This window comes from Channa argus, chromosome 3 (genome assembly GCF_033026475.1).
Source record: "Channa argus isolate prfri chromosome 3, Channa argus male v1.0, whole genome shotgun sequence".
In the NCBI taxonomy this organism is placed as follows: domain Eukaryota; kingdom Metazoa; phylum Chordata; class Actinopteri; order Anabantiformes; family Channidae; genus Channa; species Channa argus.
The window spans coordinates 5,601,347-5,628,120 of NC_090199.1; the positions used below are offsets into that span (position 1 = coordinate 5,601,347).

The 26,774-nt window shown below is 40.6% G+C and overlaps 3 protein-coding genes across 3 annotated transcripts; 1 reads left to right on the forward strand and 2 right to left on the reverse strand.

The window, feature by feature from the left end:
* Window positions 1–816: 816 nt before the first annotated feature.
* lgals2b (lectin, galactoside-binding, soluble, 2b) lies at window positions 817–4,003 on the forward strand. Its single transcript, XM_067497307.1, has 4 exons — window positions 817–902; window positions 2,430–2,503; window positions 2,683–2,842; window positions 3,608–4,003. The coding sequence occupies exons 1-4, from the start codon at window positions 900–902 to the stop codon at window positions 3,752–3,754; spliced, it is 384 nt and encodes a 127-aa protein (XP_067353408.1). The 5' UTR covers window positions 817–899; the 3' UTR covers window positions 3,755–4,003.
* Window positions 4,004–5,363: 1,360 nt separating this feature from the next.
* On the reverse strand, window positions 5,364–7,729 carry uts2r4 (urotensin-2 receptor 4). Its single transcript, XM_067497306.1, has one exon. The coding sequence runs from the start codon at window positions 6,672–6,674 to the stop codon at window positions 5,592–5,594; it is 1,083 nt and encodes a 360-aa protein (XP_067353407.1). The 5' UTR covers window positions 6,675–7,729; the 3' UTR covers window positions 5,364–5,591.
* Window positions 7,730–7,875: 146 nt separating this feature from the next.
* On the reverse strand, window positions 7,876–25,035 carry zgc:92360 (uncharacterized protein LOC436988 homolog). The gene is made up of 11 exons (XM_067497305.1): window positions 24,828–25,035; window positions 22,478–22,608; window positions 21,255–21,346; window positions 18,130–18,212; window positions 17,919–18,031; window positions 16,587–16,733; window positions 15,409–15,492; window positions 15,138–15,200; window positions 12,227–12,298; window positions 10,531–10,762; window positions 7,876–9,565 (listed from the first exon to the last, which is right to left on the reverse strand). The coding sequence occupies exons 1-11, from the start codon at window positions 24,913–24,915 to the stop codon at window positions 9,537–9,539; spliced, it is 1,134 nt and encodes a 377-aa protein (XP_067353406.1). The 5' UTR covers window positions 24,916–25,035; the 3' UTR covers window positions 7,876–9,536.
* Between the last annotated feature and the right edge of the window lie 1,739 nt (window positions 25,036–26,774).

Below are 26,774 nucleotides of genomic sequence, written 5' to 3' on the forward strand. Positions count from 1 at the left end.
TCTCGGCTGATGCTGCACTTAATTTCTACGCAAACAATTTCGCATAAAGTGTGTAAATATCAAGGAACATGCTTAATAATTGCAATGTTACAATTATTTAAATCCATTTAACAAAACTTTGGCCTGAATATGCAGAACTTTTTTTTTATTTTTTATAGTGCTTCCTCCACATTCTCATATTAACATATTGCATTTGTTATGTGTTATTTTTTTTTTTATCTGCTGTTTATTTTGTTTTGGCTCACAAGCTATCCCATTCCAGTACTGCTTCTATAATCTTTTAGAGATAAAATCTGGAATAATACAGTAGAAAATGAGGCAAACTGTGCAGGAATCGCAGAAAAGCGCATTCTCTCTCTCCGATGAACAGTGATATTTGCACATTGAAAAGTGGACGAGTGAACGATAATTGCAAAGAGTCTCTTCGAAGGACAAAAGTGCATCTCTGACACACGTTTGCAGAAATCAGCATGGCTCTATTTACAGGCAGTGTAAATCTTAGTAAAGCGGATCCCATTAGTTAATGAGTAACTAATTATTGTAGTTTGTTCAGAGGACAGTTTGACTTGCCTTATGAAAGATGGCCACTTTCAAAAAGCAATAAAAGATTAAGAAATTATTTTATTATGTGTAAATAAAAATAAAAGGGCATTCTTTATCTTTTTCAACATAAAATGGTAATTTCCATTTTAAAATATGAATCAGAACAGCGACTTTACTAAAGGGCAAATATTATAATTTATGATCATAGTAAATTTCTTTTTCTTTTTTTTTTCTTTTTTTTTACAACCTGTTCCTGTTGGTTGCACCCTGCCCCCATTGTCATGAGTGTTATATAAGCCACTCACCTGCCTACAGAGCTTTCTCACTCGAGGCACAAAACACTGAAGACAGCCAAGATGGTGAGTGTAGTGACCAGCTCCATGTTACATTTCTTTGTTCTCCACCTATAAAACTGTCTCCATTTATCATCTTGTTATTTCAGTTCTTGTCTTGGTTATGTCATATGCAAAGTTCAGTTTTTTCTAGTTTTGTCTATGTTGAGTTGCATTTAATGATCTTCAACTTCAGTGCTTAGCAAAGTCTATTAAATTTAAAACTCCTGTATAGATCCTGCATATCATGCTGCTGAGAGTTTGACTCTCTGATTGCACTTGAACATCTCACACAATTATTCACACATTTCCCATTTACAGGCTGGATATTATTAAGGTACAAAACGGTATCAACATCGATTCCCCAGATTAATTCACCAGATTCATTAATTCAAATCCACAGTCAGAAAAAAAAATAGGCATGATAATGTGTTAAAACACACACAGTAGTAAATATCCAGCTATATAGAGGAAGTTCATGTGTATGTGTAAATAGTAAATGGCTGAAAACAGAGGACAGAGAATGTGCTCATCACACCTAGAAATTAGTTAACTATGACTTAATAGGTTGTTCCCCATGCAATCAATGCTAAACCAGTGCTGGTGTGAGGTAGGGGAGAGGAGGTGACATTATACTATAATTTGTAGGTAGCATAGGCCTGGCATAGTTATCTGTGGGTGTCGTACAGGTATAAGGGGGAAGAATGCTAAAGTTCATGTGTAACCATCAGGTGATTCCCAGCACAAAGATAGGAAGGACAATAGCGAGTGGGTGATTTATTGCTTCTTTGATTAATTCGATCGCAGGTTCACCGACTTTTAAAGAAAAGTCCAGTTAGCCTGTGACAGGATGAATTTCTGACGTGTAAATATCTGAAATAAATCGTAGGTGTTTTATTAGGTTTGCTCCATTTTTAAAAGCTTAGCATTCCTCTGTAATTGTTATTCACACACACCTGCACCTTGTAGAGAGGTGTGGTGCTGCCTGGTACATATCTGCTGTTTGCAGAACTATCGTGGCAGGTCCCTTTGGGTGGGTGTCTTTTTATGGTTCTATTGTCTCTACCTGATGTCCGCTTGTCAACAGAAAAGCAGTGCCTTCCTGTCTCAGTGCTTTTACAACAGTGGGTACACTTGTTCCACCCTGGTTGATCATCAACAGCAAAGATAAGAAGTCCTACCGACTTCAGATCTCCCATCAGTGTACAATGTTCACGCAATCATTTTTGTTTGCGTATTATATGTCAGTACCTAAATATATTTTCCGGTTGAAACTGTTGTACATCTTTGTGCTACTAATCAAAATGAACAGTTTAATTTTTTTAAAGTGGAACATGAGGAGCAGTGCAGTCAAAAGTTCACATTTGGCCCCAAATCCCTTTCAATTGTACAACAATTAAAAACGAAATCATAGACATAAGGTAGACGGTCTATTTTATTCTGTGTGAAGGTTTCCACCACCATGAATGTATAAGTCTATTTTAGGCTGATCCATCTAAACCAACTCCATATATGTGTGTGTGTGTGTGTGTTCTTTGTGATTACTATATACAGTTGGTCAAGGACATGTCATTCAGGGAGGGGCATGAGTTCAAGATCCGTGTCAAGCCCACAGACTCCTGCAACTCGTAAGTTCCTCTCATGATATATCAACTTGTCATGTGGTGAGGCATGTTTTGAAACTGCTCGACTGCACAACCCTTATCTGGTTGATATAGTGCAGCTTTTACAGCACACGTGGGTTCAACAAAAGGAAGTTGACACTGTGCGGACTGTGAGATAGTCTTTCCTTTTACCTCCACTGCAGCTTTGCCATCAACATCGGTCACGACTCCGAGAACATCGCGCTGCACTTCAACCCCCGTTTTGAGTCCGGCAGCATTGTCTGCAACTCCTTGTCCGGGGGAAGCTGGGGCGACGAGCACTGTGAGGGAATCTTGCCCTTCTCACGGGGCGAGGAATGCAAGGTGTGTGTTGGGAGATTATCTGAGAGTTTGTCAATTGTCTCTTCAAGTTTCTCTCCCCCACCCAGTGACTTATTTTTGCTAAAGTAAAATAATAAAAACTTAAATTGCTTAATATATTGAATCATGAAAGGCTGCATCAGGAAAACCCCTGACAGGGTACATTTATCCCCACATAACTTCATTTTTCAGTTATTGTTGCATTGACACTACGTTGCCTCGTTGTGCAAGCCAACTTGTGTTTCAGCGGCTCCACTTGAGTCTGAATGGGTTTTTTCATACTAGCTTCTTGTTCTGATTCACATCACATTCTGCAAGATTTACAGTGACAAATTTCACATTCCAAAGACAAAGTTGCGCAGCTTAAAGAATGAAGCTAAATTCTTATGGTTTTATCATTGTTTAGACAACAAAGGCACAAGGCTAGTGTGTTATAGTTCACGCACACACATACACACACTGCATTGGAAATACTATTTTTGTAGACCACTGGCAAAGTGTTGTATTCACCGTCGTCTTTTAATCTAAGCCCAAATTTCATAACGAGGTCATAAGTTGTGATATTTGCACTGCGATGATGTTTGATCATGGAGCCATGCAATCACTTAAAGGTTTATAGGCTCATAAAACTTAATTTGCATCAGTCATTTGTTCTAAACACAGGTTATCTTATCTTTTTGTTGCGCAACAGTGTGAAATTAACTAAAACTTGACTGACAGTGACGGATAACTAATATGTTCTCTCCCTCCTTCTCTTTGACGCCACAGTTTTACATCACCTTCAACTCCCAAGATTTTTTCATCAAGCTTCCTGATGGCTTCACGATGAGCTTCCCCAACCGTCTAGGAGATATCAAGTACAAGTTCTTTGACGTGAGCGGTGATGCCAGGATCGTAGGCATCAAGATCAAGTAGAGATCGGTCTCCTCTTAACCCCTGATTCATGACGTGTCATCTTTTTTCCCCGTTTGTTGCAGAAATAGTCTCTTTTACATTAGATAGATTTACATAATAATAACACTATGTAACCCAATCTTAACGGCTCATATTGTAATAAGAAACGAAGCCTAAAGAGGGAGCCACAGCACATCTTATGTGACTGTACATGTTTGAAACTCAACTCAATGGGTTTGCAAATAAATGCAGTGGAAAAGTAAAAAAATCCATCGTCTCAGTCTCCATTTACACAAACAACATAATTTACAATTATCAAAGATAATCTACACATTTTTAAAAAAGTTAAACTATGCAATTAACAGACATAAATTTGAAATGTAAAACTGTATTTAATTTGCTTCTGATTTTGATCACTTACATAATGCTAGAAGACTTTAAGCAGTTGTATAGCAATTCATGATTACATTATTATTTAAAATGTGTTCAAGCCTCATTGGTGCAAGCAGATTATAAAGTCAGGAGCTAATAAGGCTGCATGTTGACCACATGGTGACTTAAAGGGCCCACATTGCATAATTTCTTAGCAAGTAAAATCAGTCCTCCGGGGTCCTAATTAGAAAGCTCCACAAAAATCATACACTAAAGTCTCAAGGCCCAAACATGCTTGCTGTGGAGGAGGAGCTCGTGCAAGCTCCCCTGCGAAGGAGCTAGTTAACATTGCACAACATGCTAAGTCCTACTAGCTTTTATGTTGTTTTTCATCTTTAATAGCACATTGATTTTTTTTTTTAATATATTATTATTGCGCATTGGAAGGAGGTGGAGAAGGAAGTGGTTGAGTCGGGGTTCCCACCAACCAGTAAGCCCAATATCCAAAAGTAGGCCAGGCCTATGCGAGGACCTCAAGCAGCCTAGGATGATGTATTTGAGATGTGTGAGGGGTTTTGAGCATTAATCCAGCATAACCTTGCCTGTGGCAGCCCTCAGCAGAAATAGCAGGTTTGTTGCCTGTGGCTTTAAATGCTAATGAGTCTATGATAATCACACCTTCGCTTCTGCATTTCCTGCTACCATGGTAACTACCGCTGTAACAGCTGAGCGTACAACAGAATAATTCTGAGTGCTTATTGATTATTCATTTCATTTGAATGTAGGCCAAACTGAGAGTTAGGGTCACTGACTGTTAAATGTGATTGTTTTTTCGTTACCACAAATAGTTAAAAGGGACAAACCTTTCTACCCAGGAAGGAAAGGGGAACACATCATGCCCGGCCACAAGCTTAGAGAAGAGCTTAGAGATTTCTAGCAATGTGAATAAGGTCTTACATTGAGTGTGATGAGGGCAAATACTAAAAGACGGGATAAGATAAAAGCAAAACAAGGAGGACGTACAAGAGACGTGAGATGAAGCGCATTCTTACAGAGGCAATTTACAGGAGGACTCAAAAAGTTGTGGCTAGAGGCTGAGGAATGTGTCATGATACAACCACATTCCTAGGAAGCCGATAAAATATCCTCTACATATGTGCCTGTGCGTTCATGGGAGGTAGGAACAAGGAAATAAATGCAGAACTTTCTTCACCATATCATTTCAATATCATTTTATTAAAAAAAAAAACAACCCACAAACATTGTCATCATTAGTGCATTATGCCTCCAACAAGAAGACTTAAGCACTTTTTAGACAATGTGTAACATCACACTACATACGTTTGCAGAATTTAGAACACTTGGAGAGCATGTTATGAAAAGTGTTACAAGTATATATTGCAAGTATATTTTCCAATTTTGTGCAAAAATACTAAATAAAAATGTCCTCAACTCTATTTTTTCCTCGAATGCTTGTTCTAAGTAATCATGTATTCATCATTAAAAGGTCTTGAAGTGGTGTGGCTACAGCTGATCCGAGGTCAGTCCTGCTTGACCCCCCAGACTGACCTTTCTGGGCCAAGTAATCTTTGTAGTTCTTGGTCAAAAGTGTGTAGAAAAATGGATTAATACAGCTGTTTCCATAGGTCAAACATGTTACAAAAAAATTCACATAATTATGAACAGCTGGGGACAAACCTTTGAGGGACTCTGGAGAGAACAGTTTGGCTAGCTGCCAGCCCCAGAAAGGTAAGAAACACACCCAGTAAGCGACCACAATGCTAAAGATCATTGAGACAACTCTTTGTTTGAGTCCTCTCCTCTGGGCAGAGCAACTGCTGCCTCCCAGGTGAGCTTGTGCTGCCCAGTAACGTCTGGCCAAACCAACATACAGCCCAACAATTACCAATCCAGGCACTAAGACACTTGTGAAAAACAGCATGGTTATATAGGCCTTGAAGCCTTCGGGTGTCCAGGTAGGGAAGCAGATGCTTTTAACCAAACTTGCTGCAGTCGGTTTGCGCTCCCTGAGTTGGATCATCACCATCATGGGAAGCGTGAGTACAAAAGCTAAACCCCAGATAATTCCAGCAGCAAGCCTCCCTTTGCGAGAGGAGGATCTGTGGACAGTGAAGGGCCGAGCCACTGCGCGGTAGCGTTCCAGGCTCATGGCGACCAAAATGAAGACGCTGGCATGCATGGTGAGAAGATCGAGACTCAGCAGGATGCGACAGCCCGCTTCGCCAAACAGCCAGTCATGGGCAAAGTAGGTGCAGACCACAAAGGGGATGGTGGAGAGGTAGAGCAGGTCGGCCAGAGCCAAATTAATAATGTAAACGTACATGGACCCGGTCCAACGCAGAGCAGCTGAGCGTGTAATGATCAGTGTGTACGTGTTGCCTGCAATACCAATGGTGCACATAAATATCAATGTGGCACCGAGCAGGGGCATCAACCAGAGGCCTCCACTATCACCACCGCCGCTCTTTTGGGAGCCTCCATCTGTAGCCCGTGGACTCAGGACAAGTCCCAGCTGTGGCGTAATGGTGGTATTAGCAGTGCAGTTCATTGTAGGTGCACGGGTTCAAAGGTCAGAGATTAGCATCAAGAGTTAGTTAACTTGGAAAAGATATTATAAGTATTTCATGCTGTGATCCAAGTTGCGGACAACAACTCCTTATGCAATTTGTTCAAACTTGTACCTAAGAAATATTACTTTTGGGCATTGAGGATCACAACTGTATTAATCCACAGGGTTGTACAGTCAGCAGACTGCCATGACCGGAAGCTTCAGTGTCTGCAGCGCTGCCTCAGGGTCGTAGCGCTTATTGCCAAACGTAAGGTCCCACACACAGCCTTGATGCCACACTTTTCTAAAACCGACACAGCAAAAAAAAGCCTCCAGTCAACATTTAAGCCCTCAGAAAGCCTCAAACACGAGGGAAGTTGCAGAGTACAGGGATTTCTCTCCTGGGATTTGGCCTGAAGTAGATCTGACAAAAGTCATTTGGGAGCAGCGAGGTGGCACATTCCGTCAGTTTCAAACCCTGTTTAAGATCTTCGAAAGCAGACTCCTCCAGAGCAGAGCCGGGCTTGAGAAGCCTTCACTGGCTGACATCTCCAGAGATTCCCACTACAATGTCCATTTCAATGAGACAATGGGGGGAAAAAAAATAAAAAATCATGTTGTCTTGAATAGAAGTCAAATATTTGTGTACCTTGATTGTACACAGTAGGATCAGGAGCTGTAAAGTATCCAGTCAAAATCTTGTGCAGGCACTTAAAAATTCAACAAAGGTCCTTTACTTTATCCACGCAATCAGCATCTTTCCCGCAGGTCTTCTATACCTCTATAGATCCACTTTGATAGCAGACGAATTTTAGCTTCCCAGTCCCAGTTTCGATAAAAGACTTGCGTCTGTGTTCTTTTGGACTATTGCTGGTCACAGTCCTCTCTCCGCCCCTCTCAGTTCTCCTCGTTCCTACCGCTTTCACACAAGGGTGAAAAACTAGCATGGCCCTATAGATATACGAGACCTCAACCTGGTCCCTCTAAGCACCATGGTGTGGATTTAGACACCCAGAAATCCCAACACAAAAACATAGCGCATTATTAATTCCGGTCTATATTAGAAGAATCATTGGTTAAAAATGCTTTTAACAAATCACCTTTAGTTTTGACTTTGCAACAGTTGATAATATAAGCAAGTGATCTTAAAACTATTCAGTAGCAAACATACAAAGAATAAATACCATTCAGAAGAAATATCTTTCTTTTTTTTTTAATTTTTATTAGTGCTTATGTCAAACGTGTTTAAAATAATGGATGGCACAAAAAAATTGGAGCCGAAAACAGAAAAATCTAAAACTATTATTAAAATTAATTGAATGAAACAATGACATAGCTGGAAATATTTTGCATACTGTATGCCACATGAAAGCACGTATATAATGGAATTGTTTGTGATATTTTCAGCTTTTCAACCCCAATGGATTTAAAATTCATTATTATCAGTTAACAGTTGTTCTCACGTGATTCAAAAACTATACATACTGTGTATAAAGATAACATTTGCTAATCAGAGAAGAAAACACAAAATTATAAACGTCATAATGTAAACTCCACTGTAGTGTGTCTGAACATATTAATTTGCTTGGAAGTTTAAAAGAAAGCAGACAATTCGCAATACGACACAATATGCAGCTGTGGCCTATGAAAGATGGTGAAATGCTCTTATTGAATGTACAAGTATGTAACAACAACCAGCAAAACGATCAATGAATAGAACTTATTTTAGTTTAAAACAAATGTGATAGAAAAAAAAAAAACTAACCACGAAAGATACTAATGTTTTTCATCTAATATTCATTGTCTATACCTGTTACTTATTACAAAAGAACCTATGCACTTCTCGTGTCATCTTAATACAATAACTAGTAATGAAATATGATCTGTATAAGTGAAATATGTTAACTTACTCCATAATTGACAAGTGGATTTTTGGAAGTGCAGTGCAAACCCAGTAGTTTGGGGAATGCGTGTGTGTGAATGGTGTAGAAGCTGTCTCTGCCTTTGCAATATTAAAATATGTCTAAATGACAGTTGCCTCCTGATGACAACTTCCAGAGGAGCTTTTTAAGTTCAGATAATGTCATCATGCTGTTTATTCCGCTACTCCAGGACTCCTGCAGATGACATCATCCGAGCTCCTGATAGTGAAAAACATCTCCAAATGGGGGGAGTGGAAAAAGAGAAAATTAAAAGCACAAATATACAAGTACACCGCAAACGAGAACCATAGGAATTGAGTTGTAAAGTTGGTGAAGACGACCTTTAAAGCACTGATTAATTTTTAATTTACCAAAGCATATTGCCGTTGTTTCCATGTTTAAAAATCTTCAAGCAGCAAGCTCCACAACACAACACTAATGATTCCGGGAGCAAACAGCAAAGAGTGCTGCAAAAAGCAGAGCCACAAGACAACAAAAATGGCTGTGGGAGCAACAAAATAATACATTTACAAATCGAAATGTCCGTCACTTTTTAGTGTCCCCTGGAAACATTACTATGACCGTTGTCTACAACAGTAATGGGGGAACCGAAAAAGTGCCAAACATTTAGATTTGTAAATGTATTTTTTGTTGCTCCCGGAGCCATTTTTATTGTCTTGTGGCTCTGCTTTTCGCAGCACTTTTCTCAGTTTGGTTGTGTTTGTTTCTTAATGCTGCACCTGTGTTGCCAAATTGGTGAAGTTGTTTGTGTATATTTGCTTGTGTTTTCTCAAATTGCAGTGCTTTGAGCTTCAGAGGCCTCTGTAGATATTCCTGTATTTCGCCAAAGGCACTGATGGTGTCAGTGGTAGGATCAATGTAGTTTCCGTGTATGGTTGGTGATGGGCTGAAAAGAAAAGTTGATCCAGGTCCAGATCCATCAATGCCTGTGCTTGAACATGGCCTCCACTTGAAAATGCACAGTAAACCCAAAGTTAGAAATAAAGTCTCTTCTACATACAACTGATTGTGTAATTAGTCATTTAAACTTGATTAAGTCAACATTTAAGTTTGATTTAAGACAACATCTCTGCTTCAGCTGTACTTTATGTTCATGGCTAATTTGCAAAGGTTAACATAGTAACATGCAAAATAATAAAGTAAACATTGCCGCTAAGCATCAGTTTGTTAAAGCTACAAGATACAACTTCAGCTAGTCTCAAACTCCTTATACTCCCTTTTCCCCCACCCTTCTGCGACTTTCTGCTATGCACAGCTCATTGGTTAGGCTATCAGTAATCAGGAAATTGCAATAAATGCTATAAAATATTTATATAATAAATAAAAAAAAATATGACTCAAGCAAAAGTGTTGAAATTGTTTGAATGTGTCAGAAAGGTAACAAATATCTCTGCACTACAGACAGTGCAGTTCTTTGAGTCGGTGCCCTGAGATGCATCAAGCACAGTTTTTAAACAAGTGCCAAAAGAATAAAAAATAAAATATTATTTTTATAAATGACACATATTTTATGTCATTGCAAATAAATGTTCTTTACTTGAAGACATTGTGAAGACAAGAATTACATCAATAGGTGTGAGGACTTCAGCTTGCAGAGGCAACTCTGCTGAATGTACACGGAAACTCCAAGTTATTAAAAAAGTGCAACTGTTGCAGAGCTTATTTACTTACTTGATAAGCAAAGTAACCGTGCCTAATTAAATTTCATTTTTTAATTTGAAACTAATTCATTTTTGTGGCCTATTATTTATTCCACAGTTCCCACTGGAGCAGAGAAGCTGCTTGATGTTACGCTTACAAAAACAAAACAAAACAAAGAACAGCCATTAAAAATATGCAGCTTATTAGAGATGTTAATAACTAATAAACCTTTACTTCAAAAAAAAAAAAAAAAAAAAGTTCGGAGTTCTTACTTGTGTACTCCTGAGGGGACATCTCAGCATTCATGACATTGTTGAAGTGTTGCAGCCAATCCTGCTGGTCACTCTCTGTCTCACAAGTAAACAGGAAGGAGCGGTCAGGTGTTTGTATGGCGATGCCGTATTGCCAGGCGCCGTTGCAGTAGGTGCCGGGCGGCAAACCAGGGGTAGCATTGTAGCCGTGGGCTCTGTTCCCCAAGAACACTTCGCCTTTGGCAAAGGCATCCTTCAAAACAGAGGTTTGGCTTTTAAACTGTCTAAACAAGTTGCACTCACATTCATCTAAACAACTAAATACACATTCTATTGATTTTAGGGCCTCACTTTTTGCCACCATAGTGCTAGAGGTTGACATTTTTGGGTTTTAGCTATTTATTAGGAACATTTGGAAAACAGCTGAATAACCATTGAAGGCCTCATAAAACTCTGCGCGAGCCAAATTTTGCATGTGCCATCTTGTTGGTGACTGGCCCGTTGCACAGACGGAGCCCTAATTTAGTCGCTTCCTTCTCTGCCTCCTTTCAACACGCCCTGAAAATACAGTAAGATAATCCCCGTGCAGAACCCTTCTCCGTGGGCCAGTCCTTTTGCAGGAAGCATTTTTTTTTTTTTTGCACATTACTTCAATGTGTTCAAAAATTCGGAGCGCATCAAGCCAAAGTGGTTTACATATTTTTATCTTGAAACAACCTAATTGGGCTTCCAGTGCACCAACCATTTTGTCTCGATGGAATTTCTCCAAATAGATCAGAAGCCAAAAAAGTTTTGAAAACCTGAGCTCGAATGTTTGAGGAAGAAATCAACACGAAAACTTTAATCTTTTATTAGTAACTTTTTTTATTCTGGGGCTCTGTAGAAATTGTTTTGAGCCATTTAGGATTCCAAAACCTTGTTTCTTTCTTTTTCTTTATCTGTGTAAAATGCTTAGTTTCAGCTTCTGTCCTTTAAGTCCACTCTGTTCTTATTGACCAGCTTGCAGCTAGTTATTGAATAATCTAGTAATTATTCAAGTAATCAAATTACAATTGCTTTGAGCTTCTTCCACATTATTCCCAGTCCACAGAAGTACACTTTTCCTTTTCCTTTTATCTACTAGTGTTTCTTCGCTAACACTCTCGGGGAAAAGTTGGACATTTCAGTCACTTAGTACCATAATTATTGCACCTCTCTATTGAACTATTACATCAGCAGCATAGCTGAGCTAATCTGCCTCGACTATCTGATGTGCATTTAGCCAAGACTTGGGAGATCTGAGCTGCTCCCTCTAAAAGCTTCCAGCAAAATAACCACTGCAGTAAAAACTCTAATCTTTCCTCAGAATTTACAAGGCCTAACAATGTCGCTACCTTTCAAACAGGATTATCATACAGATTACGCCAAGGTTTGCGCATATGAGTTGTCTGATAAAGCTCTTTTCACTTTAGCCTCAGTCAGGCTATACTGTGAAGCAATGAGCAATGAAAGCACCTTAAACGTCTGTTCCCTGAGTCCACACGTCATATAATGATCTTAATCTAATTTGCTTAATGAAAACGCCTCCCTAACTCTCTGTGGTGCTCATTTCTGTCCTTTTAGATCACAAGAATACCACCATAAAAGGCACCTCTGTACTCCACAGATGGTAGTTTGTGGTCGCAAAGTGGGAAAGTACACGAAAGCATGTGTGTATATATATAGAGAGATTTCATACCAAGGGATCTTTGTAGTACATGAGTCGCCTGTGGTCCAGAGTAAACCAGCGCTTCTTGAATCCTTCTCTTTGCTGCAAAGACAAAGACGTGGACAGACACAGTCAGACATGACAGGGATACTGTATATAGACACAAAGCTGTATTGTACTTGTAGCACAAGTGGCGTCTGTCTGGTTTTTAAATCAAAAGGCGACCCACTGCTTGTTTGACAGGTTTGTATTGAAACGTCATCCATCAGACCTTCCTGATACTTTATCTAAACCTGTCTAGCACTAAAGTGGAAGCAACTAATTCTTTCGGTTTATAAAAAATTTTAGCAACACAACTCAAGGATTTCTGCTTGGTCCACTGTTCTGCACCCTCCTCACACATGACTGCTTTGCCTCTTTCCCAGCGAATCGCATCGTCAAATATGCCGATGACGCCACAGTGCTGGGGCTCATTAACAACGACAAGGTACGACATCTGGCATCATGGTGTGACAACCACAACTTGTACCTTAACATCGAAAACACCAAGGAAATGATAGTGGATTTCTGCAAAGCTAGGCAATCCAACCACTGACCACTCTTACTTGGTAATGAGGTGGTAGAGAGAGTGACAATCCAAGTTGCTGGGTGTGACTATGACGGAGGACTTGTCCTGGTGCATTAACGCCACCTCAGCAGTAGGAAAGGCCCAACGTCTTTTTTATCTGCGGAAACTGAAGAGTGCCAAAAATCCTCAGCAGCTCATTCTGAGCTTCTATTGTACCATTGGTGGTGTATTGAGTTTATGGTTTTTAGTGTGGTTCTCTACCTGCACTAAGGCTGAACAGCAGGGACACAAGTGGGTGGTGACAACAGCAGGGAAAATAGTCAGGACTAGACATCTGGAGATGGTTTACACCACCGTCTACACCCACTGCTGTCTGTTACGAACGCATAGCATCCTGCGTGACCAGCACCACTCTGCATTAACCCGTTTCATTCGCTGCCCTTAGAAGGTGCAAGTCCATAGTGCCAGAACCACCAGACTGGCTCACAGCCTCTATCCTCAGGTGGTGAGGAATGGACAGTCTCCCCCTACTCTCCCTCCATTCATCATCATACAACACATTCCAACACTGCAATAACTGGACTGAACCTTGCATTGTTGCTACATTACACGATTCTCCACACGTTTGTTTTATGTCCCTTTAATTTTGGTATGCCCCAACAATATCTCTCTGTTACTTATAACCTCTGTTTTCTTACAAAGAATTGTATTTTCCTAGGCAGACGAATAGTGTGAAATCCAAACATACTCCGTTTACAATGATACAAAACAGAGAAGGAGCATCGGTTAACATTTAAAAGCTGGAACCAGCCAGTTCTGCTTTACATATGGCTTAAACGATCATTTAATCTTCAGTTGTTAGTCGAGAGATCGTTTCAGCACCAAAAGTCCAAAGTAAAAAAAAAAAAAGAAAAGACATTTAAGTGTTTTCTTCGTTTTTTGCAAGCTAATATAAGCAGTCTTGTAACAATAAAATCTTATTGGTGAGTCAGTAACTTTCTTTTGGATTTGTATTCTACCTAATCTTAGGCTTAAAAAAAAGTACTCTTCCATGTTAGAGTTGCACTGTATACAAGCAACTGGTTTCCCTCATTGCAGCCTCATCTGAATGTTTACGGCGTCCCTATCATAGAACTGTGATGCTGGATTTAAAAAGCTAACCTTGTCACGGCTTAAGGTTTACATCAGTGCAGCACTTTCAAAAAAAATTTACTGCAGTGTACGAGCAGCTTGAGCCCCTTTTATAGAGTCCTGCTTCAAACAGTGAGGATGCTCAGGTCGCCTGCTGCTTTTCACCTCATCCAACTGTGTCATAGTCTTGTTGTGCCCGAACAACTGACTGTTTCATTCTCAATATGCAAGTGACTCATTCCACAAATGTCTCACATGTGCGTGAAGGAAATTAATTATGACATCCACTTAGCAAATCAGTCCTCCACAGCAAGTTAGTGAGTCCTTTAATCTCTCAACATGACAGACACAGATTAAACTGAGACTGTGTGTGAGAAGGCAGAACCGGTTGTGTCACTGAGTATCAGGTTGCACTGTCTTGTCTGTGTAAGATCTTCGGGTATGAACCATGAATCCACATATGCTAATATAAAAATTGTGATGCGATTGCGCATTGGTACAAATCCACTGTTGGCACATTTTGGGATTTGGACACAGTTGGACCCTTTCACTCTTTTTGTTTGTTTGTGTAGATTTTTGGCAAATGAGATTTACCTTTTTTTTTTTTGTATTATTCAGATCATTTGATATGTAATTTAAACTACACATCTCTGCTTTGTACCGATTATGTACACAGTGTAAAAGAAACAGCAGTAACGCCCCTCTGGCATTAAACTTGAATTGAGATGATTCACCGCGCTGAGAAGCTCTCAATCATAAGAAATGACTATTATTATACAGGGCTGCATGTAACCCTAATGTCTGTTTTGTGAAACACATTTGCGCAGCAGAATGAAGCAAATTACGGCATGGATTTGATACCGTAGCATTAATTTGCCTAACAGCGGTGATTTTTGGCAACACTGAGCTCGAATTGCAATGTGGAAAGTGAGGTGAATTATTCCAAAGAAATCATTTTTGCTCCTAATGCTTCCCGTTGAATTGGTTACTTGTCCAGGCTAAAATTGGCAGCAGGCAGAGTCAAAATCCCAACGTAGCACATGCTCTTTTAAAATATAGTACAACGCCTGCAGCAAAACATGTGCCTGTATTTTATAAATGCATCCTGGCTAAAAATGGCTAAAATGATGTCATCCACAGGTGGATGCTGGACGACATGACATTTCCCCATAAACGTGTACAAATCAAAATTCATTTTAGCGTATGAATGTATGAATGTGTGTGTGTGTGTGGCTTCTTTGCCTTTGGTCCAGTCTTTTCCATGTATCCTTCCTTCAGAAAGTTCCGGGTAAGTTTGGGTACCAGCTAAAGTATCAACAAACAAACAAACAAACAAACAAATCCATAAAAAGGGTTTAGCTGCTTTTCAGAAAAAGTCTTGGTCCAGCATGTACAGGCGGAGCAACTACAGCAGTGGAGTCCTACCCACCTACATGTCTGTAGCTCACTTGCACAAACACACAGGTCATACAAAGATATAATCTCAGCAATAATCAACTGTGTGTGTGTTCACCTCAGCGTCTGTCGCCCCAGGAAAGGCCACCTTCAGATAGTGAAGCTGAACTGCACGAATGGAATTAAACCAGTCTACGATCTCCTAATGAAGACAGACAGAGATAACAGTTAAGAAACGCACAGTGAGGAAAGATGGTTCCGTGGGTTTAAAACAGCTCTGACATAGCAACAAATGAAATCCAATGGTCAACTATACATTTGGTTTTCCTGTTTCTAATTATTCAGAGCAATTTCATGTGTGACTGTCTTTTTCAAGGAGCTTTTTGAGCCTCTGTTTGCGACATTTACAGATCGTTATCAATACCTTTAATGATTAGTCGCTAACAGAAACAGCACCGATCATAAAGCAACATCTGGTTTCTGGTGGGTATTACTACATATGCATGGATGAACTGATGAATGGGCCTACCGGCCAGACTGGTCAGCGCTTCTGAAATATATAGTTCATATTTTTTGTTTGAGAGAGAGAGAGAGAGAGCAGAGTTAAAGAGACAAAAAAAAAAAAAAAAAAGATTCAAAATGACTACAAATAGGCAGGAAATCACCAAAACAGGCACAACATGACCGAAACTAAAAGGATCTATAATCAATAAAACCAAACATCAAATGACCAAATAAACAAAATGCTCAAAAACCAAATGTAAAATTACAGACTAAATACAACTAAACGGAAAGGAAGTGGTGCTCATCCCCAGTCTGAGCCCCTGCACTCATTTTGTCATAATCTCATTTTGCTGTGTGGAGTGTGTGAATGAGTCCCACCACGAGCTGCTGCCATATTTCTACCGAGCGGGGACCTAACCTTTAGCACAGGGGCAGTTCATGCATTTTTGAACCCACCTCTGATGTCGGACCCCCCCCCCGCCCCAAAAGAAATTCCCAGGCTGACAGCAACACTGAATTGTGTGTGTTTGAGGATGACACAGAGTGATGGATTCAGTGCTTGAATGCCACCTGCTAATGGCTTCCACTAGTTGGTACAGTTGGTACAGAGGGGTTTGAAAGTTCTGGAGACTCAAACAAGGTAGTTTCAACATATGCCTGTGCTTCAACCTAACAGATGGCAAATATCCAATGTGAAGGTCAGCTTTTGATGGAGCTTTAATTAGTGCTTTCCTTTTGTCTTTTGCTGGATCACCACACACACACACACACACGGGTGCAGTCATACTGTACCTTGCCGTTATCATGATAGACAAAGATGTTGCGAGTGCTGTAGTCTTTGAGGTAAGTGATCTGCAGGCCATTAGGGTTCCCTATTTTCTCTGGCTGGAAGGTTGCGTTGACGGCGTCCACCTTGATCACTGCTTTGGGCTCTTTAGCCTGAGGGAAAGACGCGTGAAAGATCAGCAATTTCTGTCCGTACTTGTTCCTCCCATCTCAGCCACAGAAACTTCAGCAGTCCCTCACCCACATGTACATTTTTACACATGTGCCGCATGTTTACATTTCTTTATGCTGGGTTAAACTGTGCTCCAAGTGAAATTCCAGGTTCCCCTTATTTTTCTGCTCTTTCCAACCCTTGAAATTATACACAACAACAATTATCGACACATCGGCCTGCATTAGCCATAATCTTTATGTCTCAGGCTGATGCTAATCCAAGTAGACCTGTCCATTAACCTGAATTCAAGTCCCATAGGCATCTGTGGGACTTGCATCTGTGTCTGAGAGGTTTGGGAAAAAGACAAAGACGTACCTTTTCAAGATATCTGAAAAATAACTGGATCTGGCATTTTTCTGTCATTTAGGTGTTGACTTATGAACAGCGTGAGAAAGTGACATAAATTAGCTGAGAAACACATTTTAAACACTTCACAGGCTATAAACACCTGAAGCACCTTGACTAGCACACTGTGACAACAATTTTCATCACCACTGTGACTTTGAGGCTGTTTTTCTTTTATTGTTCACTAAAGCAGAGCCACTAGCAACATATGAAGCGCCTATGAAATGTTTCACAGGAGAAAGAGAAAAGAAAATTTGTATGCAAAGACATACGCTAAAACACAGGAAATTATTCTTTGGAAAAAAAAAAACAAAAAAAAAACGCAGTAGCAAGCTCTTTTTAGTCCTTTAAAATATATCATTCCCACCTCCCCTGAGCTGGTTTACTGTGACAAACAAAGTGCTCCCAGTGCTTGCAGCCCTAATTGGTGTGGGTGGTGTACAGCTTAGTGAATCAGCCACACTGACAGAGAGGACAGACTGCTGGTTAAGCTTGTCTGAGCACGCTCACATGCAGAGGAGGGGGGCAGGTACCGATTCATTTTGTTGTCTTTTGGTAGGTGGCTACGATTATGAAGTTCACTGCGCGTCTGAGAAAAGACTGCAGCATATAACGTGGACTATTTTATGTCTTTAAAGTGCCTCTTAATTAAGGTGTTTGTAATGTGGCTGTGTGTGTGGGTGGTGCACATGTGGGCATGGTTATCTGTGGGGAGTGTTTAGATTAGCGTGTGTTGCTGCATGGGGTCAGTACAAGTCTTGTTATGAGCTGCTGCTTACGTCATATTTGGTGAAATACTTCAGGGTCCCCTCCCTCTCCGAGAGGACGAACCGCCTGCTCAGAAACTGCCCGTTATCTCGACCTCTCTTCATCAGCATGCCGTCTTTAGCTCCTGCAGCAAACCGCCAAAGGTCAATTATTAGCATCGCAGTGCTTTTGTTCATACACACAAACACACACACACACACACACACACACACACACACTCACCTTCCTCATAAGTAAATTCCTTCCTCGGCTCACAGAACTCTTTCCTCTCATACTTTGCCCTTATCCACTGCTCCTTTAACACTCTGAACACAAACATAAGAAATGTCAGAACTTTCTTACAGCACAGTAAAAAGATCTACAATTGTGCGAGGTGGGAGACAGGCAGGAAAGAGCAGCGACTCTTCTACTCAAGCAGATCAGTACATTTTCTAACCATTTTCCTGGCAAATGTACTTATACTAAACATTTTTGGAGAGTATAAAATAAATACTTTGCCAACTACAAATCTTTAAAAGTTCACAATACACTTGTATAAAATAACTTTAGTACGAGTAAGTGTAAAACTGACCCAAAAGCCGCTGGAAATATTCTTACTGTCCAGATGTTTTACTTAAAGGAAATTCACAGTCCTGGTTGTGTGCGGAAAAAAAAGGTCTATCTAAAGCTAAAATCCCTCGAGTGGCCTGAGTTTATGATATCAAATGATGAAAAGTGTTTGTTTTTTTTGTACAGTATTTATTGATTTCTTCCTGTTTGTTTCCTGTTGAGTTGCAGTGGTAGAAGAGTAACAAAAAGAGGGGGCTTAGACTTTGAAACACTGCAAATCTGGAAACAAAATCCACTTAATGTGCCAAATTCAGGATGTTTAACTTTGTTATTGTCTTGAGACAACCATTTTAATATATGTTTGCACAAACGCTAAACTGTGGACTTTGGCTCCCATCACTTACGCAGGAACCTCTTAAAGGCTCCCATCAACAAGAGGCAGAATTACAGCAAGTAAAACATGTTTCAGTGTTTATGTGGGCAGATAACTGTAGCTTAAGACATACTTGAAAAAGAAAGATGTGAACGGTCCTTTAATTCCCACCAAGAATTTGATTTTGTGGAATGTTCCATGGATCAAATTGTGGTTAACATAATGCCTGGCAAATGCTGGCCTGCTTTGTAACTGTAAACCTAGTGTACTTGAAAATCTACCCTTATTGGCTCAGGTATAAAACAGTGTGTAAAGAAATCCTATTTCCTGTACGCAAAATGCATGGGTTTGTGTGTGTGTGTTAGCATCAGAGAGACAAGGGTGTGGAGATTCAAGGTGTCCCCAGGCACATTTTTCACATTCAGCGTCGACTTTGTATTAGTCACATACACAGTGCATTTTCTGTCAGGCAAAGATATCATAAAGCTCAGATGTGGCAGCTTACTCTATTATTTCGTTTGTATGAGTGTATGTTTTTTTAATAAATGTCACCTGAGAGGCTTTCCCCTTTTCCCCCCCCAAAAAATCCCCTGCCTCACATTCATACAATTCCAAACATTCCTATCTGGGGAGTACAAGCACTGTAACACACTAACACAGCCACTGACAGCCAGGGAAATGCAGCAGACAAAAAAAAAAGAAAAAACTGCTCCCAAAAAATTAAATACAGTTTATGCAAATTTAGGAAGCCCATAGTATCTGAGGAGCATAGAAAACTGTATATGGTTGTTTACATACTGGGTGTGAATTGTAAAATTGCTAAAGAATTCAGGTCTGGAGCTGCTAAACCATAGGCGCCAACCTTAGGATGCTTAAACAATTTGCCTCTGGCTCCAGTTATGTGGTAGGTGTAGTATCAAATACTAATTCTATTTAAAGACTGCAACACACACACACACACACACACACACAAAATGTTTATTTAGAATGAATGTAATTAAGTAAGTATACATACGTCTCCGATATGGCTGTGGAAAAATATCAATAGACATTGTTCTTTTATCACAATATATCAGATCGTAACCCTGTATCGTCATACGCGTTATATTGCCATATTCTTCCCAATAAACGCCCTTGTCTCCAAGGTGTCCAGCAGATCCCCCGTCTTCAGTTTTCCATACTGCTGCGTTACATATAGCATTGATGATGCTATGTTTATATCTTTAGCACTGTCCACTTGGCCTGATCAGCTCAGATGGTTTATAAAACCATGTTCAAAACCAAAAGACTGTAAGGATGTTACAGATCCTCCAAATTAAGGTGAATTAGGACCATGATGAACTCACTTACAAACACAAATCCAGAAACAAGTCTCTGATTATCCTGTCTTGTTTGCTTATGTTTTTATTTTTTTGTCCTTTCGGCTCATCCTGTGTTGATTTGGCAGTTTTTACCCTTCCTGACACAACCCTCCCCAATTTCTGCCGGGCTTGGACCGGCACTGCACAGCTGGGGATGGGAATGGGAATATATCAATCTCTCTTGATGCCAAATTCAAATCCCAGGCTTTAATTGCATTTATCCATCTTTGTAATGACTTGAATAATAAACTTAAAGTTTTTTTTATTTTTTTACTGACCTGACTCCCTTCTGCAACATAACCAAACCAGTAGAAAAGTAAAATATCTGAAAATTCTGAAAAACTGCCATAGATGCTGCTATAGACTGGGGATTTCTATCACCGGTTTTTAATTCGATAGCAATCTGTTTCACATAAGTGCACTTTGCTACACCGTGCTCCTAGAGAAACAACATCTCATGTCTGTGCACATTCTTGACCTTGATGTTGAATATGTCTATTTCACAGTGAAACATGTCAAAAGGTGGAAACTTTGTGAAGGCACCGACTAAGCTTTCAGTCCTTTATGGAATCAATTTGAACACGTTTTGAAAGCATAACACCCACTTTGGCATTAAATGTCATTGTTACAACGTCTTATGTTGATTAGATTCCTCTTAGTTGAACTAATTACAAAATTCTGCGGAGATCAGAACTAATGAGTGACTCATACGCGCTAAGAAAAGTCTTTCTTTCCAAATGAAATGGCTTGCGAGTGCTTCGCTTTGCCAATTCACCTGCTACACACTTAATTATAATTTAGACTGTCAGGTTGGCTGGTAAACACTTCAAGGAAAAAGGGAAACAGATTAGCTTTTCCATGAAAACAAACTGGAATCTAATCTTAAATAAAATAAAGGGATTCATTATAAGATTCTTGTGTACACACAGTCATTTGTTTTAAAGATAGCTGCTTTCTCCGTGCATAGCACCAAAACACAGGGAGCCACATTTGGAGATGCACATTGGTACATACATGCAAACGCAGTGACGCATCCTACACAGGCGTCACAGCTGGTTACTTACTGGCAGTCTTTGTGTGTTGGTTTGTAGTAGTAGACTGGAACAGCAGCCTCGTATTTTATCTTCATCAGCTGATTCCCATTCTCAGCCATGAACTATCGAAACACACACATACAAACAGTAAAGACCGAAAGAAGCACTGCATTGATCAGCTACTTTCTAATAAAAGAAAATAAGTGTGTGCGCTGCTGGTCTTCAGCTATCAAACTGCCCAGAAAGCACACACTTAAAAATTCACACAGACCACATACAAATCTATGAGATTCAACAATCTAAAAAAACGTACCGTGATTGGCAATATTAAAAACAAATCTTATCGGGTCAATGTGAGAATAGAAATATTCTCCAACACCTATCTTTATGTGGAGAGGTGCAGTGGACGCCTACGGTGGCAGTTTTAATAAACAGTACTGGCAGCAGTACAGAGATATTTACTTCTACAAGTGTTTTGAGCGAGGCTCCCACTATTGACCAATCAGAGAAGAACAGCAATTTCTGCGTGACTATTAAGTTTTGTAACCTTTAATCAGTTATAATTTGATAACTACGACGACCTGATGGGCTGCGTAGAGCATGGTGGAGTGTAACGAGTGAAGTAAAGCAGCAGCAGAGCCGGGAGAAATAGGACTCCACTATCCATCTTTACACTGAACTTCATAGTTAACCAAAACATTGCCGTTCTTTTTTCTCTCAGGGTCACAGCAGAAATATATATAAATACAATTAAAAAAACTAACAAACAAAAAAAAAACTAATACATCAACAACAAGTAGCTGAAATATACCTGATGCAGTGTATTTGTAATCAGAAATCTAACAACTCACTGTTCAGACGAGAACACTTAACCCTATTTCAAACAAGCAAAGAGACACAAGAAGATGGTGCAACATGGTGGGTGATAACACGAGTGCTGACAATACAGCGTGCAGGTGTTTTTTCACTGATTAGCAAAATGTAATCACAAATGATAAGTAATCATTATGTGGCTCTTAGCTGAGAGCACAAGACGACCACGGTTCACAAAAACAACAACGGAGAGAAGAAGAAACAGCAAACTTAATTTGTCACTGTGATTATAACGTCAGTACATAAAGATTTCAACATCTGTGAAATGCTCAGTGTGTGAGTTGAGAGCTTGTGATTCTATAGCTGCACAAAATCACAGGCTTTGCTCACAGGGCACTAAGCATGAGGAGGGGGAGACTAGTGGCTTTTAGTGGTCTCACCTGTATCTCTTGGTCTTCCCAGTGAGAAAGGCTCAGGGACTTGACTTTGCTGAGGTTGGGAAGGTTGCGATGGATCCCGGAGCAGGCCAGACAGATAAACACCCCCAGGGAACAGGAGCCCCAACTAGGGTCTGCAGAGAAAGAGTTGAAGGTGACCAAAATAAATTGAGGACAAATCGAACCCTCCCATCTTTTGCCCGAGCCCGGACAAAAAAAAAAACGGCAGGGTTGCAGCAGGAAGGGCATCCAGCGTAAAAGCACGTGCCAAATCAATCGATCGGGTGTGGCGACCCCAGAAGGGTCAAGCCGAAATCCGTGTGTACTTCTTTGTGTAGTTCTTGTCTTTATTGATTAACACGGGTGACTAATTGTTATGTCTACTAAAAAAAAATTATATATTTATAAACCCCATTTCCATAAAAGTCAGGACACTGCAAAACGTAAACAGGGAGAATGCAATGATTAAAAATAATGTTAAACATATTTTTGATTGTAAATATTCCAAATCCAACATATCAAATGTTGAAAGTGAGATGAGTTTCATTACTCTTAGCAAAAATGCGTGTTCGGTGCCTTAAAAATAAGGTTTCCCAAGGTACAATTGCAAAGAGTGTGCAGATTTCATCATCAGCAGTTCCTAACATCCTTTAAACATTTGGAGACTCTGGGGAAATCAATGGACACTAGGGACAAGGCCAAAAACCAATATTGAATGGATGTGATGTCCGGGTCCTCAGGCAGCACTGCATTGAAAACAGACATGAATCTGTGATGGAAATCCCACCACTGTCAGCGCACACAGACAACCATAATGCTTTTAAACTTCTCTCTGACTTCCCTATATTAAAATCTCTTCTTCTGGCTGAAAATGCCTCCAGATGACGTCACTTGGAGAAACAGTCCAGATCATATATTTTCAGAAATTAATAGCCATCAATCAATTCTGCAACCCGGGATCTTCAAGGATAAGTTTTAGCCCCAGTTTACAAGAAACGCTCTTCCCTTTGACCTCATTTGTCTCATCTTCCCCAAACAAATTCTAAAGCTTAAAAGTAAACAGAAGTATATGTGCATGTGTGTGTGTGTGTGCTGCTTCTTCATTCCTATCGCTGCAGATCAAAGGTGTCTGACAAGAGGAGAACAGGGCGTTCTTTAATTTTCCTAGAAGAGACAGAAATATGATGCACATGGCTGGTTAGTACTTGTGTTTAATTTTCCTCTACACCCGTGTTTCATAATGCCAGGGAGAGACCGGAATAAAAATGGAGCAGCCCACACACACAACAGGCAACAAACACGCCAAAGTGACTCTCTGATCCTCATGATTGCAGACTACAGAGGAAATGACAGGAATACGTGCAAGGATGTGACTGGTGGTTTTGTAAAGAAGGGAATTAGTGCCACTTTTAAAAAAATAAATACATAAATTAAGAGTTCTGACTTTTCTGAAAATAAGGTCAGAATTCTGAATGTTTTTCCCCGAGTCAGAAGCGTAAAGTCCGAATTCTGACCCAAGTCTGAATTCCGAGTTGATACTTATGCCGAGTTTATACGCTAAGTTTAAGTTGGGAAGTAAAAAAACAAAAACTCCAAACTTAAATAATCGTTTTTTACCGTGACCCTATTGCTCTTCCGTAGGGTACAACTTTGAAACAGAATCTTGGTGCAGACAAATCTTTGTCTTTGAGCAAAGCATATATGACCCCCAACAGCTTCCTTACGGGTATAGAAAGGTGTATGCATACTGTGCAGCCAGTCAACCATCCTTGGATAAACAACAATCTAAAAGAGAGATGGGGCTTGGCGGTGCCATTATCTTTGTTGCATTGCTCAAATACAGTACACAGTGCCTCGAGGCCTGGATTCAGGGATTTCCTCCTTTGACTGTGATGCACTGGAATGTAATGTAATTGGATGTATACACATGGTGCCAGACTGCTGGGCAGAACATGTTTCAGCTGACAGAAAAATGGGTCACTGTAACTAGAAACGCCACAAAGACCGATAGATTGAACTGTGGAGATATGAAGGACCTCAAAGACCTCTAGGATCCCCCCCCCCCCCTCCCCCGGCACCGGGTGAGGCTGTGTGCAGCCCTACACTCTGCATGTCAAGACCTGTTTCCTATTCGCAGCCTACATCACAGAACGAGACTAAAACCCTTTCAACGCGTTCAAATGTTTCCAGTGATGGTGTTGTGTACATATTCCTGTTCCCACCTCGACACCCTGACCCATGTTTGCCTCGCACCTCCTGCTCCTCACGGCTCAGCTAAAGAGACGTGGCAAAGTCTAAAAGTTCGCCCCTGTGATAACGCTTTACTGCCAACGGCCACACGTTGCCCCCTCACCTGGTGCGCCACAGTCCGCGCAGACGTCATTTCCAGGCTTCTGCAGGATCTCCCGCAGCGCTCGCACCGCTCGCTCGCTCAACGACATTTCAGTGATCAGGTCGCTTCTTTCTTCGCTCTCAGACCAAGAGAGGACGGGATGGGGGCGCCGTAGAGCTACAGGAGGTAAGCAAGGTGTGTCTTCTTGAGCCCGACCCCCCCCCCCCCCGCTCCCCCCCCCCACACCTCCTCTCCTCACCGACTTGAGTCCAACGGGCTACTGGCAAGTCCGCACAGGTATGCGCCCCAAGCACAGGCGAGGTGAACCTCCGTCTGAGGAAGACTTGTTAATCAAGGCCTCCTTATTAAGTTTCTAAGCGCATTGTCTCCCCACTCGCCTCCTGTGGTCCAAAGTCCAGCGCTGACAGCCTTCAGGTGGCCCGTGTGCCGCGTCCTGTCGAAGCGGAGCGAGCCAACTCTGCGCCTGTGTGGAGCGCGCGCAGGGCGTGTGAAACCCTACACTAGGAAGTGAAATGCAGAGGTTGTTCAGACTCGCTTTTCCGCATAGTCCAAAGTTACTTCACTGTGCACGGCCGACCATGAGACAGATCTAATGTGGACTGATCCTGAAATAGTTTATGCCAAAGTGCATTAATTATTGTTAGCTTGATCCTGGTGTGAGGCTTTTTATAGTCAGATAATCACACAAGCCTACAACTTAAAGAGAAAGTAGAAATAGGATGTGGGTTTGTGTGTAGGTTTTGGAAATGGCCACAGTCAGTGGGGCTGTACTGTGCAGCCACACTTCAACATACTGTAGCATTAATACCCATTTGGAGAAAAACACAAAAATCAACAAGAACAACACATCCCTCTGGGTTATATAGTGTTTGCTCATTAAATAATGTGCCCAATTACAGTATAGTTAGATGAGGTCGATTTAATCTACCCTTCATGAAATGAATTGTAGGTTAGCACAAAAAAGGAGACCGAGTTCTGATTAATTCAGTAAAACAAAGATGAAATGAGGGTTTGTGGCACTGATGGTCCTTAGACACTTAGACTGTATGGTACAGTGGAAACCACTCCTCAGGTACACGGCAGCCACCTGAAGGACTCCCAGACCATGAGAAACAAAACTCTCTGGTCTTATGAAACAAAGATTGTACTCGTTGGCCTGAATGCCAAGTCTCATGTCATGGGACGGAAACCAGGCATCGCTCACCAGCATCATGCTGTAAGGATTTTTTTCAGCGGCAGGAACTGGGTGACTAGTCAGGGTCGAGCGAACGATGAATGCAGTAATGTACATAGACATCATTGATGAAAACCTGTTCCAGAGCAGTCTGGACCTCAGACTGGGATGACTGTTCATCTTTCAACAGAACAATGACACAACACCCAAAATAGGTGTGTCAAGCTTGTAGCATCATACTCACAAAGACCTGAGGCTGTAACTGGTGCTTAAGGCGCTTCAACAAGGTGCTTTTTTTGTTTCTTTTTTTATTTTTAATAAATTTGTAAAGAGTTCAAACAAACCTCTTTCACCTTCTCACTATGGGGAATTGTTTGTAGAACTTAAATAAGGCGGTAACATAACAAAATGTGGAAAATGTGACTGGATGCACTGTACCTTGTGGTTTAATGGCTGAATGGTTTAGGGGGGCTTACCCACCTGGACAGGTTACTGTGGTTAATAGGACAGTTTGAAAAACTTTAAAAAAAAATAAAGATTTATGTGAAGTGCAGCCTCAGTGGGCCTCAAACATTCACTTAGATTAAACCAGTTCATTCAGAATGGAAGTTTGGTTTGGTCCACACTGTGTACTGTCCAAACTGGAGATATAGCTTCAATTAGACACTTCTTTCTATAGTCTAGTTTAATCTTATTATAAATATTTCTTTTCATCTGACTTTGGAAAATGAGTGGTATAAGTGCAGCTGTCTAATAAATAGGTTCCACTCTAA